The 19094-nt window shown below is 39.4% G+C and overlaps 1 protein-coding gene and 1 pseudogene across 2 annotated transcripts in view; both read left to right on the top strand.

The window, feature by feature from the left end:
- Window positions 1-19094, top strand: part of LOC111529800 — a 712005-nt pseudogene that overhangs the window by 592394 nt on the left and 100517 nt on the right. The gene's annotated exons all lie outside the window — the stretch shown is intronic.
- On the top strand, window positions 13183-14312 carry LOC111529797 (olfactory receptor 13A1). The gene has a single exon (XM_023196745.2). It carries the CDS (start codon window positions 13256-13258, stop codon window positions 14240-14242), a length of 987 nt encoding a protein of 328 aa, XP_023052513.1. The 5' UTR covers window positions 13183-13255; the 3' UTR covers window positions 14243-14312.

Here is a 19094-nt window from a genome sequence, read left to right on the forward strand (position 1 = left end):
TTTGTTACATATGTATACTTGTGCCATGTTGGTGTGCTGCACCCATCAACTCGTCAGCACCCATCAATTCGTCATTTATATCAGGTATAACTCCCAATGCAATCCCTCCCCCCTACCCCCTCCCCATGATAGGCCCCGATGTGTGATGTTCCCCTTCCCGAGTCCAAGTGATCTCATTGTTCAGTTCCCACCTATGAGTGAGAACATGCGGTGTTTGGTTTTCTCTTCTTGTGATAGTTTGCTAAGAATGATGGTTTCCAGCTGCATCCATGTCCCTACAAAGGACGCAAACTCATCCTTTCTTATGGCTGCATAATATTCCATGGTGTATATGTGCCACATTTTCTTAATCCAGTCTGTCACAGATGGACATTTGGGTTGATTCCAAGTCTTTGCTATTGTGAATAGTGCCACAATAAACATACGTGTGCATGTGTCTTTATAGCAGCATGATTTATAATCCTTTGGGTATATACCCAGTAGTGGGATGGCTGGGTCATATGGTACATCTAGTTCTAGATCCTTGAGGAATTGCCATACTCTTTTCCATAATGGTTGAACTAGTTTACAATCCCACCAACAGAGTAAAAGTGTTCCTATTTCTCCACATCCTCTCCAGCACCGGTTGTTTCCTGACTTTTGAATGATTGCCATTCTAACTGGTGTGAGATGGTATCTCATTGTGGTTTTGATTTGCATTTCTCTGATGGTGAGTGATGATGAGCATTTTTTCATGTGTCTGTTGGCTGTATGAATGTCTTCTTTTGAGAAATGTCTGTTCATATCCTTTGCCCACTTTTTGATGGGGTTGTTTGCTTTTTTCTTGTAAATTTGTTTGAGTTCTTTGTAGGTTCTGGATATGAGCCCTTTGTCAGATGAGTAGATTACAAAAATTTTCTCCCATTCTGTAGGCTGCCTGTTTACTCTGATGGCAGTTTCTTTTGCTGTGCAGAAGCTCTTTAGTTTAATTAGATCCCATTTGTCAATTTTGGCTTTTGATGCCATTGCTTTTGGTGTTTTAGACATGAAGTCCTTGCCCATGCCTATGTCCTGAATGGTACTACCTAGGTTTTCTTCTAGAGTTTTTATGGTATTAGGTCTAACATTGAAGTCTCTAATCCATCTTGAATTAATTTTCATATAAGGAGTAAGGAAAGGATCCAGTTTCAGCTTTCTACTTATGGCTAGCCAATTTTCCCAGCACCATTGATTAAATAGGGAATCCCTTACCCATTTCTTGTTTCTCTCAGGTTTGTCAAAGATCAGATGGCTGTAGATGTGTGGTATTATTTCTGACGACTCTGTTCTGTTCCATTGGTCTATATCTCTGTTTTGGTACCAGTACCATGCTGTTTTGGTTACTGTAGCCTTGTAGTATAGTTTGAAGTCAGGTAGCGTGATGCCTCCAGCTTTGTTCTTTTGACTTTGGATTGTCTTGGCAATGCGGGCTCTTTTTCGGTTCCATATGAACTTTAAAGCAGTTTTTTCCAATTCGGTGAAGAAACTCATTGGTAGCTTGATGGGGATGGCACTGAATCTTTAAACAACCTTGGGCAGTATGGCCATTTTCACGTTATTAATTCTTCCTATCCATGAGCCTGGTATGTTCTTCCATTTGTTTGTGTCCTCTTTTATTTCACTGAGCAGTGGTTTGTAGTTCTCCTTGAAGAGGTCCTTTGCATCCCTTGAAGGTTGGATTCCTAGGTATTTTATTCTCTTTGGGGCAATTCTGAATGGAAGTTCATTCATGATTTAGCTCTCTGTTTGTCTGTTACTGGTGTATAAGAATGCTTGTGATTTTTGCACATTAATTTTGTATCCTGAGACTTTGCTGAAGTTCCTTATCAGCTTAAGGAGATTTTGGGCTGAGACAATGGGGTTTTCTAAATATACAATCATGTCACCTGCAAACAGGGACAATTTGACTTCTTCTTTTCCTAACTGAATACCCTTGATTTCTTTCTCTTGCCTGATTGCCCTAGCCAGAACTTCCAACACTATGTTGAATAGGAGTGGTGAGAGAGGGCATCCCTGTCTTGTGCCAGTTTTCAAAGGGAATGTTTCCAGTTTTTGCCCATTCAGTATGATATTGGCTGTGGGTTTGTCATAAATAGCTCTTATTATTTTGAGATACGTTCCATCAATACCGAATTTATTGAGCGTTTTTAGCATGAAGGGTTGTTGAATTTTGTCAAAAGCCTTTTCTGCATCTATTGAGGTAATCATGTGGTTCTTGTCTTTGGTTCTGTTTATATGCTGGATTACGTTTATTGATTTGCGAATGTTGAACCAGCCTTGCATCCCAGGGATGAAGCCCATTTGATCATGGTGGATAAGCTTTTTGATGTGCTGCTGAATCCGGTTTGCCAGTATTTTATTGAGGATTTTTGCATCGATGTTCATCAGGGATATTGGTCTAAAATTCTCTTTTTTTGTTGTGTCTCTGCCAGGCTTTGGTACCAGGATGATGTTGGCCTCATAAAATGAGTTAGGGAGGATTCCCTCTTTTTCAATTGATTGGAATAGTTTCAGAAGGAATGGTACCAGCTCCTCCTTGTACCTCTGGTAGAATTCAGCTGTGGTTCCATCCGGTCCTGGACTTTTTTTGGTTGGTAGGCTATTAATTATTGCCTCAATTTCAGAGCCTGCTATTGGTCTATTTAGGGATTCAACTTCTTCCTGGTTTAGTCCTGGAAGAGTGTAAGTGTCCAGGAAATTATCCGTTTCTTCTAGATTTTCTACTTGATTTGCGTAGAGGTGTTTATAGTATTCTCTGATGGTAGTTTGTATTTCTGTGGGGTCGGTGGTGATATCCCCTTTATCATTTTTTATTGGGTCTATTTGATTCTTCTCTCTTTTCTTCTTTATTAGTCTTGGTAGCGGTCTGTCAATTTTGTTGATCTTTTCAAAAAACCAACTCCTGGATTCATTGATTTTTTGGAGGGTTTTTTGTGTCTCTATCTCCTTCAGTTCTGCTCTGATCTTAGTTATTTCTTGCCTTCTGCTAGCTTTTGAATGTGTTTGCTCTTGCCTCTTTAGTTCTTTTAATTGTGATGTTAGAGTGTCAATTTTAGATCTTTCCAGCTTTCTCTTGTGGGCATTTAGTGCTATAAATTTCCCTCTACACGCTGCTTTAAATGTGTCCCAGAGATTCTGGTATGTTGTATCTTTGTTCTCATTGGTTTCAAAGAACATCTTTATTTCTGCCTTCATTTCGTTATGTACCCAGTAGTCATTCAGGAGCAGGTTGTTCAGTTTTCATGTAGTTGAGCGGTTTTGACTCAGTTTCTTAGTCCTGAGTTCTAGTTTGATTGCACTGTGGTCTGAGAGACAGTTTGTTATAATTTCTGTTCTTTTACATTTGCTAAGGAGGGCTTTTCTTCCAATTATGTGGTCAATATTGGAATAAGTGCGATGTGGTGCTGTCAAGAATGTATATTCTGTTGATTTGGGGTGGAGAGTTCTGTCGATGTCTATTAGGTCCACTTGGTGCAGAGATGAGTTCAATTCCTGGATATCCTTGTTAACTTTCTGTCTCGTTGATCTGCCTAATGTTGACAGTGGGGTGTTGAAGTCTCCCATTATTATTGTATGGGAGTCTAAGTCTCTTTGTAAGTCTCTAAGGACTTGCTTTATGAATTTGGGTGCTCCTGTATTGAGTGCATATATATTTAGGATAGTTAGCTCTTCCTGTTGAATTGATCCCTTTACCATTATGCAATGGCCTTCTTTGTCTCTTTTGATCTTTGATGGTGTAAAGTCTATTTTATCAGAGAATAGGATTGCAACCCCTGCTTTTTTTTTGTTCTCCATTTGCTTGGTAGATCTTCCTCCATCCCTTTATTTTGAGCCTATGTATGTCTCTGCATGTGAGATGGGCATATTTTCTAACTTCCATTGTGATTTCTTCTTTGACTCATTGTTTATTGAAAACTGTGTTGTTTAATTTTCACATATTTGTGAAGTTTTCATTTTCCTTCTGCTATTGATGTCTAGTTTTATGTCATTTTCATCAAAATAAATACTTTGTACAATTTCAATCTTTTAAAATTTGTTAAAACTTTTTGTGGTATAACATGTGATTTATCTTTGGGAATGTCCCATGTACACCTGAGAAAAATATATATTCTGGTTTTATTGGGTGGACTGTTCTGTACACGTTTGTTAGCACTATTTATAGTGGTGTTCAAGTACTCTATTTCCTTATTGATCTTCTGCCTTGCTGTTCTAGCCATTATTGTAAGTGAGAAATTGAAGTCTCCTACCATTATTGTGTTGTTTATGTTTTCTCTCTGATCAATCAATGTTTGCTTAAGATATTTAGGAACTCTGGTATGAGCGGTATATATATTTGTAATTGTTATATCTTTCTGATGAATTGACATTTTTGTCTTGTGGCTATTTTTGACTTTAAGTCTATTTTGTCTGATATTAGTATAGTCACTTCTGCTTGCTTTTATTTACCATTTGCATGGCGTTTACTTTTCCTTTTTTTTTTTCATTTTAAGCATATGTGTTTCTTAGATTTAAATGACAGGATAAAGTTGGGTCCTTTATCCTGTCACTTGTAGACAGGATAAAGTTGGATCCTTTTTACAAATCCATTTTCCAGTCTATATCTTTTGATGCAGGAGATTAATCCATTTACATTTAAAGTAATTACTGATAGGGAAGGATCTACTCTTATCATTTTGTTGTTTCCTGTATGTTTTGTAAATTTTGTTCTTTATTCCTTTTCTTAATGACCTCTTTTGGATTTGTTGAATATTTTTTGTGGTGACATTTTGATTCCCTTCTTGTTTCCTTTTGTTTGTGTTCTATAGATATTTTGTGGTTACCATAGGGATTATTAAAAAATACCCTAAAGGTTTGACAAGCTGTTTTAAACTGTTAACAGAATAACTTTGATTGTGTACAAAAACTATTTCTTCAAATCTCCTCCCCTCACCTTAGGTTACTTATTCACAAGTTACATTTTCATATATAATATATTCATTAACACAGATTTATAGTCATTTTTAAGCCTTTGTCTTGTAAATTCTACACAAGAATTAAAGCTGCATTTATGTACCAAAATTGCATAGTAGAGTCTCTATATATGTCCATATATTTATCTTTACTGGAGAGTTTTATATTTTCTTAAGACTTCATGTTACCATTTAGTATCCTTTTGTTTCAACTTGAAAGACACTACAGCAAGTCCAGCGGTAATGAACTCCCCCAGTTTTTGTTCATCTTGGAAAGTCTGATTTTTTCTTTATGTTTGAAAGATGGTTTTGCTGGATATAGTATTTTTAGTTGAAATTTTTTTTCTTTCAGCTCTTTGAATATATTATCCCCCTGCCTTCTGGCCTGAAAGGTTTCTGCTGATAAATCCACTGATAATTTTACAGCCTTCCTTTTACATGACAAGTTACTTTCTTTTGCTGCTTTCAAGATTGTCTCTTTGTCTTTGACTTTTGACAGTTTGGTTATAGTGTGTCTCATTGTGGGTCTCTGGGTTTTCTTTAACATTTGTTGTTGTTGTTGTTCACATCTTCTGATGATGAATTCCTTTAACTTTTATATTTGTGAAATATTTTTTCTTCATTTTCAGAAGGTATTTTTAGTGAGTGTATAATTCTACATTGACAGTTTTTTTTTTCTGTCTGTACCGTTTAGTGTTTCTCTACTGTTTCTTGCTTGTATTGATTATATAGAAAGTCTTCTGTAATTCTTATCTTTGTCTCTTTGTACTTAATGTGCTTTTTTAACTCTGACTGTTTTTAAGATTTTATTTTTATTATTGATTTCAGTCATGTGGCTTGGTGTGAGTTTCTTCATATTTATTGTGCTTGGGGTTCATTGAGCTTATTAAGTCTGTAGGTTTATATTTTTCATCACATTTGGAAAAATTGTAGCCATTATTCATTCAAATTTTTTTCTGTTCTTCTCCCATTTCTCATGCCCTTATGAAGTCTAATTGTATGTATAATAGGCTATTTGAAGTTGTCTTATAGCTCACTCACAGTTCTTATTTTTTTTTTCCAATTATATTTCATTTGGGCAGGTTTATTACACTTTTTCCTAATTTGCTAATTTTTTTTGCAATATCTAATCCACTGTTAATCTCATCCAATATATTATTAATTTCAGACATTGTAGTTTGCATCTCTAGAAATTTTGTTGGTCTTTTTGTATCTTCTTTGTCTCTATTTGATATGCTAAGTCTTTTCTCTAGCTTCTTGAGCACATGAAATGCAGTTATGACAACTATCCTATTTTATTACAACTTTTACTTTAGGTTCAGAGGTACATGTGCAGGTTTGTTATGGAGGTAAACTCATGTCACAGGAGTTCGTTACATCTTATTTCATCACTCAGGTACTAAGCCTAGTACCCAATAGTTGTTTTTCTGTTCCTCTCCCTCCTCCAACTTCCACCTTCAAGTAGGCCCCAGTGTTTATTGTTCCTCTGTTTGTATGACAACTATGTATCCATTAGTTATCTTATTTTTGTCATTTCTGAGTTGATTTTATTTTTCCCACTATAGCCATATTCTCCTAAGTTTGCTCTAAGCCTTTCTTAGCTCTTTTGCTTGTTTCTCAAGAACAAGCACAGAGGGTGGGACTCAACCAAGACTGAAGTTAAAGATGTAGAAAGATTGAGGTGGCAAGTAATGAAGTTGAGGAGCTCTGATAGGATGGTATTTCTCTTTTTAAGCACATAGGAGGCAATCCCAAGAGAATATGTTGGAAAAGTTGAAGGGGAATGTCTCGAGAAATATGAAATGTACCCAAGGCTATGGCTGGGTGATAGAAATAACTAAAAAGTATTAAAAGGATTGCTTTAATAGCAATCCTTTTAATTTTCCCAGGAATAGGCCTGGGAAAATTGAACAGTGGTTTTGCCCAGGCAGGACTCCTCATGACACTCTCTAGATTCCTAAGTTTTTTCAAGTTTCGAAGTGTTTCCTTGGCCAGCAAGGCATCTCACAGCACAGATCCCACTCTCTTTCAGTCAGTCATTCCACAAATCTGCAAAGCATTCTTCTCTATCAAATGGGAACTTTTGGGGTTCTGCATACTTTTTCAGGGTTCCACCACTTTGTGACTCTTTCTGGAAATCTCATAAGGATATTAGAACTCTTAAATTCATGTCCTTTATTTTCTCTTTTAACTTTCAATACTAGTCATTGCCTGTTTATCTCTTTCACCCTCTTCTTTTCACTTCCTGCCTCTTTCTTGTATAAGTATACAATCGTCCTTTTTTTCTTCCTTGAATCTCAGTTCTTGGGAGTAACATATACAATTCATTCTTACTTCCAGTCTTTTTTCCTAAGTCCCTTATCTCTAGTTGTCTTGCATATTTGTGGCAATTATCAGTTTTTTTCCAAAAGTCCATTCCCCCTTTTTCCTATACATATATCTTTCCAACTTGACCACATTTCCCAGCTTTCCTGGCAGCTAGGTGAAGCAATGTAATGAAATTTTTGCCTGTAAAACATGAGCAGAAATTATGTGTACAATATCTGCCTCACTTGCTTAAAATAAATTGCTTTTTTTGAGCTTTCTGTATCGTCCCTTTTTACAAGCTAAAATGTAGAGGTTATGGCAACTTTTATGGTAAAGAGAATCATTGCGTGGATCAAGAATCATTGATTTGAGAGGAACCTAAATCCTTTAATGACTTAATGGAGCAAGACTACCCCATCGGTCTGGAAGCTACCCTACAACTTATGCATGTCTTCAGATTGTTGAGCAAAAGAGAAAAAATGAAGCCACTATATATTTGGGTCTTTTCATTTTAACAGTTTAGCTTTTAACCTAACACACGTTTATTCCTGAATGGTTAACATATTATTAACATCATAGGAAGGGAATTTCTTGTTCAAGGATCTTTTATTTTGTTGAAATAAAGGTAATCTGCTTGGGCTTAATACTGCCAATGCAGAATTTTTTGGAGTAATTATTTCTATTGATGACCCATTTATAATGACAACTAACATGGTTTCTAAAATGGATTCATATACCTCATCTTATTTAGTCCCCACAGACATTCTGAAGGTAGGTATAATTATTCCCATTCTATATATTGAAAAATTGGGATTCAAAGAGACTATGGACTTACACAAGTTTCTGCAGCTATTTAAGAAACAAAGTAAAGTCTCAAAACCATTAATGAACTGTTTATTAAAATTAGAACTGTTTGAAGTGCCTTTAAATAGTCAACCCATAGATATTTAGTCAGCTCTCTGCTTGCTGACTAATATGGAAGAAAAAACATATATCTACATAGATCCTGAATTGGGAGAAGGGAAATAAAATATTGCCAACCCCCTTTCCTGTATTAGGTACTATGATAAGGAGGTAAGGCTTTTCATTACTATAAATGAGTCTTGGAGATGTTAAGAGATTCACCCAAAGTCACATGACCAATAACTTTCAGAGATCTTACCTCAGGTCTGGAAAGACTCTGAAGCCATGTTATTGCCTCCAGAGACTGGTGGGGAACCCCTGAGTGAGACAGAGACTCAGCAGGCAGAGTGGTCCTTTCCTTCCAGGGAGTCAGGGAAGGCTTGGTCGAGGAGATAGAGTTAGATCTGGGTGGGATTTGGATGAAATGAGATCATGTTGGGATAAGATCCAAGCTGTTCATGAGGGACAGGGAGAGGCCAGCTCTGTTAGTAAGGGTGGTTTATACAGAGAAGCATGGAAACATTTGCTCCATGCCTCGTCTTCCATGGATAGCAGTCCAGAAAAGCTAGTTGCTTGCCTGACAGTCTTTCTCCAGTCCCCAGGTGTGGACACGTTCTGAGCACCTGAGTCTGGGTTTGCCCTGACCCAGTTTCTGTGAGCTGGGACAGAGAATGTGTCCCGCTGTCCTTCCTCCCCCACTTGGGCCCACACCCTTTTCTAAACATTTGGATTAGAAATCTGAATTGGCCTTTCTGCGAACCCAGATGACAGGCAAGTACCCAGTAAAGAAGCACTTAATTTAATTGCTCCTTCAGGGTCCACTTACAGTAACAGTTGTGAACAACTCTCCCCAGTGTCTCCCACAGGCAGTGACAAATGTTGCTAAAGATGAATCACAAATTCTTGGCAAAGCCATCTTAAATATGGGAAGGAAATCTTTGTCCTCTCCAGATTGATCTTATCACAGGTTGCACACTGCCTCAACATCACCGTGTTTCTACCCTCAGTTGTGCTTGGCAGAGAGAGGACAGCTATACATAAAGTCTGTTCACTCCACAAAGGTGAAATCATTTTTTAAGGTAATTATGATTGTTCTGAAGATGGTGATTGAGTGACATTTAAAAAATGGGAAAAGTTCTACTCACAGCTCTGCTTAATTTGCTTATATAAAAGACTTAATGGTTTTTGTTGAGTTGACCCAGAGTCAGTAACATTTGAATATTTCTCCCTGTGTGTTACTGCCATCTGATCAGTAACAAAACAACAGGGTAAGTGGGATGCCAAATGTGGCTGAGAGTTTAGGGTTTGCATTCCACACCCCAGCCTTAAATATGGTCATGTAAATTATTGGTTGATTTTTCTTTTTCATGGCTTTCCTTTGACATTTGGTGGGGCTGGATTTATGGGAACAACCAACAAAATACACAGCAATTAATTCTGGACTGTAGTCCCACAGCCTTGAGCCTAGATACTAGCTGTGTCACTAATACTCTGTGTAACCAGGGTAAGTTATTTAGATACATTTATGACTTTCCAAATCAATAGGTTGGACAAGGTCATCTTCAAAATGTCTTTCAGATTTGACCCTGAACATATGTGATTCTGGCATGTTCTGATTTTTAGTTTTCTATTCTTGAAGCATGTCTGCAATAGAAATGCCTACCTTCACATATAATAAAAGGACATTAGATTAATATGGTGTCTGTGAAAATCATTGAACAGCTTTAGAGATAAAAATAATGAAATGAGTCCAGTTCTCCATTATTAATTAAATCTTTCAAAATTTCTATTTATGAAACTATGAGCAATAAATTGGAACAAAGATATAATGTCACTACAAGTAAATTGTATTTTATGTAAAATACAATTTGTTTTTAGAAAATGCTCAATGAAATTACTTTTTTAATTTCAGAGATTTTGAGGACTATTATCGTTATTTCTTTAAAGTGATAAATATAATCCAACATGCTTTTTTCCCCCCTTCAGAAGCTTGAGTGCCCAAGGGTTTGATAAATGTGGAAAATAACCACAGTTCAAATATCCTGTTGGCCTGCTGGTGAGATGTTGTCATCCTGTTGTCTGAATGCAGTATGCGTTTAAACTTGCCAATTGTTACCTGAAATTGTGTTATTTTCCCTCACACCCTTAGTAATAATCTTGTAATGCTTGCTGAGAATTGAAGCAAATGCCCTATGAAACTCAGGGGAGCAAGTTCTTTGTTATTTTCAGAAGAAATGACTGGCTGAGGCTCTAAAGAAATCTTATAGTCATTCTCACGGAAAGAGGGTCGGAGCCCTGATTCTTTGATCTCATTATTGACCAGCTGGTTGAGAAGACAATCCTCCTGTACTGGAAATCACAGTAAGTGGGTAAGTACTTGAGGGCTAATTTATTCCCTGAATGTGAATATGTTTGTTGAAATTTCCTTCTGCTCAGCACCTGTTCAAAACATCCATTTGTATTGCAGTGTTGTTTTTTTTTCTAATCTCACTGTGGAGCTGAGTTAAGAGAGATATTGTGTTTAAGGTTTCCTTTGTAATAGGTTTTCTTGTTCTAGGAAGGATACATGACAGACCCTGCACACTGCTGCTTGGTAGGTGTTCAGTGATGGATGTGTTTGCCATCTCCCAGGTACAGCTGCAGCTGTGCTGACTCTGGTGCATTTGTAATGTGCACTGTGGAGTGCACCACGATCTCGTGATCGCTGGAGAAATCTAGTGGCTAGAATTCTAGGGAGGAGGACATCAGTGGGAAGTGCAGAAACCTCACACCGGGACGTTGATGGAGAAAATCCAATTCTGTCCCTGGAGTTAAAGAGGAGTCACTCACTGGGCCATCATAAGAGCAAATAAAGTTACAGTTATTTCTTCAGATCCACAACTCATACTGAGCAAGAGTAATTATTCACTCTTTTTGTCCCAAACAATAATGAAATCAGCTAAATCATATTGTATTTGTGACTTCCACTCAAATTATTGAGTTGTTCTGACACCTTGTTGCTGGGAAGATACATAGATGAAACACCATCATTTCCATTGATTCTGATCATACCCCATGCTAATATAGCCTTATTGCTCTGAGTCATAGGGATTTTATGCTTGTCTATTCAAAAAACCATCTTTACCTTGCTAAAAGGTGATATGACCTGAGCTGGAGATGATGTTTGGCCATTTTGTATAAACCTTTTAATATGTTACTGGTAAATACATTTCTTGAATTTTGACAAAAACAGATTTAAAATGAACATATTTAAAATGGACATCTTCCAAATGTTCATTTTAAAAATGAACATCTTCCAAATGTTCATTTTAAAAATGAACACCTTCCTTAACTTTTAATGAATAAATAATCAAAAAGGAAAAACTAAATGTACACTATGCTGATTTTTATCTTGAGCTGTACAGAATATGTGGTATCTTAAGAATATAAATCATCCTGCTGTTATTCATACCAGCCTGTTCTTTAACATTATTTAAACACACATATTTGAGTGTCCACCCACTGCCTGATAGGCAGGGGGCTGGGTGTCAAGAAGGGATATCCAGAGATAAATGGGCACATGTGTTAACCTCACAGGACACAGTTGAGTAACCTGATCAAGGAGTGACGTGTATTGGATACTAGGATAGAAGTCAGTATTAGAGGGAACACAAAGGAAAGAGTGGTCCTTTCTCCCCAGGTAAGGGATGCTCAGAAAGAGGGGACTGATGATGGCCCTGGTTCATGAGAAAAGGGCATTCCTGGCTCAGGGAGTGGCAAAAACAAAATCAAGAAATCCTGGAATGACTTGGTGCGTCACCCAGTCTGTGAGTGCAGGGCATGGCTGGAGTTCTGGCTTTAAGATGAGTGGGAAGAAAGGCTGGAGAAGAGGGGGATCCAGGAAAAGTTGCTGGGAGAATTTATTCTTTTGGCAATGGGAAGCCATGGAAGAACTGTTGTAAGGAGGATTCTGTGTGACACATCTGCCTTTTAGAGAAGTCATTTTTAGAAAAAGTAGAAAATACAGACCAGCAAAAATTTAAAAAGTGAAAACAATCACTGTTCAAGCTCTGGTCTAGCACTCACCAGTGTATTCCTACAGGTGCATATACAAACGTGCTTCTACATTTTATTTTATTTTTTCATTTAAAAATTTTCACTATTCTCAATTTCAATGGAAACAAATCTGCTTTTTAAATTTTTTTTAAAAAATGAAATCTGATTGTACACATTATTTTAGTATTTTTTTCATTGTCTCTCTTTTTTAATTAAAACAATTTTTTTTGAGACAGAGTCTCACTCTGTCACCCAGGCTAGAGTGCAGCATCGTGGTCTCAGCTCACCGAAATCTTGATTCCCAGGTTCAAGCGATTCTCCTGCCTCAGTCTTCCAAGTAGCTAGAATTACAGACATTCACCACCACCATGTCAGGTTAGTTTTTGTATTTTTAGTAGAGAAAGGGTTTTGCCATTTTGGACAGGCTGATCTTGAATTCCTGGTTTCAAGCAATCTGCCTGCCTTGGCCTCCCAACATGTCATTCTCTTTTTAAAAGCATCAGTAAAACACTTCCAAGGCATTATTTTGATAATTGCACAGCATTTATGTTATATCAATATACCATAATATACTCACGTTTAAGGGTATAGATTGTTCTAAATTTCCACTATGATAATAGTGCTGCTCTGACACCTTCAGGATGCTTTCTATTATTTCCTTAGGATACATTTCTGGAAGAGAAAGTTCTGGCTCAAATGGAATACATATTTTAAAAGGCCTGCATCTTTGCAGCCATTCTAATACTAGTCAATATCATGCTTTTCTAACTTTGCCAACTCATGGATGATCAAGAGTGGATTACGGATTAAATTGCATGTCTTTGAGGTTGAATGATGCTTCATGAGTTTAACTGGTCAACTGCATTTATTTTTTATAGCCTGAGTGTTCATGCCTTTTTTCCATTGTAATATTGGGGTGTTTATCTTAATCAACATGCCCTCATGCATCTCTATCATTCACGCCGTGATGTGAGGTGTGGAAGAAACATAGGAGCAGCTCTCCCCAGGACACCTCTTGTTTATCTCTCTAGCTCTGAAATCACATGAAGCTGTGGATGGAGATTCACCTGATATTCCCAGAAACCCCTTCCAGCCCAAGGACCATGAGTAACCAGACATTGGTAATCGAGTTTATCCTGCAGGGTTTTTCAGAGCACCCAGAATACCGGGTACTCTTATTCAGCTGTTTCCTCTTCCTCTACTCTGGAGCCCTCACAGGTAATGTCCTCATCATCTTGGCCATCACCTTCAACCCTGGGCTCCACACCCCTATGTACATTTTCCTGTTCAATTTGGCTACTATGGACATTATCTGCACCTCTTCCATCATGCCCAAGGTGCTGGCGGGTCTGGTGTGGGAGGACAGCACCATCTCTTATGTGGGCTGCATGACCCAGCTCTATTTCCTCACGTGGGCTGCATCCTCAGAGCTGCTCCTCCTCACAGTCATGGCCTATGACCGGTACGCAGCCATCTGCCACCCGCTGCATTACAGCAGCATGATGGGCAAGGCGTTCTGCAGCGGGCTGGCCACAGCCGTGTGGCTGCTCTGCGCTGTCAACACGGCCATCCACATGGGGCTGATGCTGCGCTTGGATTTCTGTGGCCCCAATGTCATTACCCATTTCTTCTGCGAGGTGCCTCCGCTGCTGCTTCTCTCCTGCAGCTCCACCTACATCAACAGTGTCATGATTGTCCTGGCGGACGCTTTCTATGGCATAGTGAACTTCCTGATGACCATCGCGTCCTATGGCTTCATCATCTCCAGCGTCTTGAAGGTGCAGACTGCAGCGGGGAGGCAGAAAGCCTTCTCCACCTGCTCTTCCCACCTCACCGTGGTGTGTATGTATTACACTGCTGTCTTCTACGCCTACATAAGCCCAGTCTCCGGCTACAGCGCGGGGAAGAGCAAGTTGGCTGGCCTGCTATACACTGTGCTGAGTCCTACCCTCAACCCCCTCATCTATACTTTGAGAAACAAGGAGGTCAAAGCAGCCCTCAGGAAGCTTTTCCCTTTCTTTAGAAATTAACTTGCGTCTTCTGAAGTTCTGGTCCTTGGAGACTGAGTTTTAGTGGAGTCTGATGAGCAAGTTTCTGGACCGGGAGATAAATAGACTTGTTTCTTCTACCCCAGCAGAACGTGTGCATGGATAAGCTGGGAGTGCTGGTGCCCCGAGACTGGGTGATGGGGGGATTGCAGTAGGTGTGACCCACCAGCCTCTGAGACACAGGATCTCTTGGTCTGACTCCAAGGTGGTGACAGTGCTGAGTTGGCAGAGAAACACAGGTCCCTAGGAGGAGAAAAGCATTCCTTGTGTTTTCAACTCATAGCCATATCAAATATTTTCCTTTTGTATGTACAATACTCAGGGTGTAAATTCTAAAATCACACCTAGAATTCAGGTGTGTGGGTCTAAAAAGTTAGGCAGGACTGTGGACCCCACAGCCCCTGAAGGGTTGTTAGAGTGAAGCATTGTTTTAAGGTGACCAGTGGCCTCTAGGAAACCTTCTACCCCCATTATCTTACCTCAGCTCTTTCCTCTGGAGCCACTTGGACTTCAAAAATAGTTTGATTTTAATGTAAACTGTTGTTTCTGCTTTTGTCTTTTCTTCTTACTAATACTTAAGATAAAACGTATTATTAGGACCATCCATTGCTTCCAGTGTAGAAACTCCAACTTTAGCACCTAAAAAAATGCCTGAGATTTCATTGCCCCTTGACTGTTCTCAGATCCTGAGTGTCTGACCCACCTAACTGGCCTGGAGCGAGGACAGCTGCCATGAGTCAGCTCTGATAAGTTAAACGGCATTGTAATAAGGCATTACTATCTTTCCATTGCTTCAGATAAAACTGGGTGAACGAATCCTCTGTGTCTAATAAAGACAGGTCTTGTGCTTGTGCTCCATGCTATTACAAAACTGCACTGGAAAATCCATTATCTTTATCATGATCCAGTAAAGATGACAGAACTAAGATGTGAATGTTTAGTTGTATCTTGGAATTGAATAGAAACATATCATTTGATATGTGTGTGAAGCTGAGAGTAGAGTTTGATATTTGATTTAGATGGGATGGTTCTTCATCCAGTATTCTCATTATCATTCATCAGAAGCTCATTGATTCAAGTATTTGGTGAATTGCGGCTCACTGTGGCTTTGGCATGTAGATTCTTACAGACAGTTTAATCTCTTCTAACTGAATTCTGACTCCCAAATAACATTTTGAAACCCTCAGTGGTCTCAGAGACTTTCCAATAAACATGGCTTTGAAAACTACCACCAGTGATTCTGTATGATTACTAATAGATTTTCAACTTGCAATGAAGAGAGTTTATAGTGTTATTCATCTTAGTTTCTTATCATTTTTTACATTTTATCTATTTTACAATGGATTTGAAAAGTAAAAAAGACTTAGACATGCATTGAGAGCTTAAGAGAGCATTAGTACAACTTCTTCTTCCTGATGTATGAATCTGTCAATTAGATAAGCAAAATTGTCTATAGAGATAAAATATTTGTGCTTTCAAAAAAAAAAAAAAAGAGAGCATTAGTAATTCAGCAAAATAGAAATACAAGACTTGATTGACATTCTTACAAAGCTGGTAATCTAATTAAACAGACTTGCACCCATGATGATGAATATAAAAAGAAAGACATAAAGAGTGTTGCATTTCGGAGGACCTGGCAAGATGGCTAATTATGAACAGATCCGGTTTGCAGCTTCCAGCAAGACCAACATAGAAGGTGGGTGATTTCTGCATTTCCAACTGAGATACCCTGTTCATCTCATGGGGCTGGTTAGGCAGTGGGTGCAGCCCACAGAGGGCTGCAGAAAGAAGCAGGGTGAGGCACAGCTTCACCTGGGGAGTGCAAGGAGCCAGGGGCCTCTCTCCTGCAGCCAAAGGAAGCTGAGGGACTGCGTTATCCAGCCCAGATACTACACTTTTTGTATGGTTTTTACAATCCACAGACCAGGAGATTCCATCGTGTGCCTACAGCACCAGGGCTTTGGGTTTCAAGCACAAAACTGGGCGGCTGTTTGGGCAGATACTAAGCTAACTGCAGGAGTTTTATTTTATGTTTATACCCCAGTGCCACCTGGAATGCCAGCAAGACAGAACCGTTCACTCCCCTGGAAAGTGTGCTGAAGCCAGGGAGCCAAGTGGTCTTGCTCAGTGGGTCCCACTCTCACCAAGTCCAGCAAACTAAGAACGACTGGCTTGCAATTCTTGCTGCCAGCACAGCAGTCTGAAGTCAACCTGGGATGATAGAGTTTTGTGTGGGGAGGGGTGTCTGCCATTACTGAGGCTTGAGCAGGTGATTTTCCCCTGACAGTGCTAAGGAGGCTGGGAAGTTGGGACTGGGCAGAACTTACCACAGCCCAGCAAAGACGCTGTGGCCAGACTGCCTCTCTAGATTCCTCCTCACTGGGCAGGGCATCTCTGAAAGAAAGGCAACAGCTCCAGTCCGGGCTTATAGATAAAACTCCCATTTCACTGGGACAGAGCATCTGGGGGAAGGGGCAGCTGTGGGTGCAGCTCCAGCTGACTTAAATGTTCCTGCTTGCTGGCTATGAAGAGAGCAATGGACCTTGACAAGGAGGATTCACCCAGCACAGTACTTGAGTTCTGCTAAGGGACAGACTACCTACTCAAGTGGGTACTTGACCCCCATGTCTCCTGACTGGGAGAGACTTTCAAACATGGGTTGACAGACACGTCATACAGGAGAGCTCTGGCTGGCATCAGGCCAGTGCCCCTCTGGGAGGAAGCTTCCAGAGGAAGGAACATGGAGCAATCTTTGCTGTCCTGCAGCCTCCACTGTTGGACCCCCAGCAAACTTCAGCAGACCTGCAGAAGAGGGGCCTGACTGTTAGAAGAAAAACTAACAAACAGACAGCATTAACATTAATATCAACTAAAACGACCCCAACACAAAACCCCCATCCAAAGGTCATCAGCCTCAAAGGTTAAGTAGATAAACCCACAAAGATGAGGAAAAATCAGTGTAAATATGCTGAAAATTCCAAAAACCAGAATGCCTCTTCTCTTCCAAATGATCGCAACTCCTCTCCAGCAAGGGCACAAAACTGTATGGAGAACAAGTGTGATGAATTGACAGAAGTAGGCTTCAAAAGGTGGGTAATAACAAACTCCTCTGAGCTAAAGGAGCATGTTCTAACCCAATGCAAGGAAGCTAAGAACCTTAATAAAATGTTACAGGAACTGCTAACTAAAATAACCAGTTTAGAGAAGAACATAAATGACCTGATGGAGCTGAAAAACACCGCATGATAACTTAGTGAAGCATACACAAGTATCAATAGCTGAATCAGTCAAGCAGAAGAAAGGATATCAGAGATTGAAGATCAACTTACTGAGATAAGGCGTGAAGACAAGAGAAAAGAGAATGAAAATGAACAAACCTTCCATGAAATATGAGACTATGTGAAAAGACCAAACCTAAGATTGATTGGGGTAACTGAAAGTGACAGGGAGAATGGAACCAAGTTGGAAAACACACTTAAGGATATTATCCAGGAGAACTTCCTCAACCTAGTAAGACAAGCCAACATTCAAATTTAGGAAATACAGAGAACACCACTAAGATACTCCTTGAGAAGAGCAATCCCAAGACACATAATAATCAGATTCTCCAAGGTTGAAATGAAGGAAAAGATGTTAAAGGCATCCAGAGAGAAAGGTCAGGTTATCTACAAAGGGAAGCCAATCATACTAACAGAAGATCTCTCTGCAAAAACCCTACAAGCCAAAAGAGAGTGGGGGCCAATATCCAACATTCTTAAAGAAAAGGATTTTCAACTCAGAATTTCATATCCAGCCAAACTAAGCTTCATAAAAGAAGGAGAAATAAAATCCTTTACAGACAAGCAAAGGCTGAGAGATTTTGTCACCATCAGGCCTGCCTTACAAGAGCTCCTGGAGGAAGCACTAAATATGTAAATGAAAAACTGCTACCAGCCACTGCAAAAACACACCAAAATATAAAGACTAATGGCACTATGAAGAAACTGCATTAACTAATGTGCAAAATAACCAGCTAGTATCATGATGACAGGATCAAATTCAAACATAACAATATTAACCTTAAATGTATATAGGCTAAATGCCCTAATTAGAAGACACAGACTGGCAAACTGGATAAAGAGTCCAGATCCATCAGTGTTCTGTATTCAGGAGACCTATCTCATGTGCAAAGACACACATAGGCTCAAAATAAAGGGATGGAGGAATATTTACAAAGCAAATAGAAAGAAGAAAAAAAAAAAACATGGTTGCAATCCTAGTCTCTGAAAAAGCAGACTTTAAGCCAACAAAGAGCAAAAGAGACAAAGAAGGGCATTACATAATGGTAAAGAGATCAATGCAACAAGAAGAGCCAACTATCCTAAATATATATGCACCCAATATAGGAGCACCCAGATTCATAAAACAAGTTCTTAGAGACCTACAAAGAGACTTGGAGTCCCACATAATAATAGTGGGAGACTTTAACATCCCACTATCGATATTAGACAGATCAACAAGACAGAAAATTAACAAGGATATTGAGGACTTCAACTCAGCTCTCCACCAAGCAGACCTAATAGACATCTACAGAACTCTCCACTCCAAATCAAAAGAATATACATTCTTCTGAGCAACACCTAGTGAGATGTGACAGCCTGCTGGCAACCCTCACAGCCCTGCTCACTCTTGGCACCTCATCCGCCTCCGTGCCCACTCTGACTGCACCTGAGGAGCCTTTTAGCCGGCCGCTGCACTGTGGGAGCCCCTCTCTGGGCTGGCTGAGGCTGGAACCCACTCACTCTCCTTGCCAGGAGGTGTGGAGTAAGAGGTGCAGGTGGCAACCGGGGCTGCC

The sequence above is a fragment of the Piliocolobus tephrosceles genome, chromosome 9, assembly GCF_002776525.5.
Source record: "Piliocolobus tephrosceles isolate RC106 chromosome 9, ASM277652v3, whole genome shotgun sequence".
Lineage (NCBI taxonomy): Eukaryota > Metazoa > Chordata > Mammalia > Primates > Cercopithecidae > Piliocolobus > Piliocolobus tephrosceles.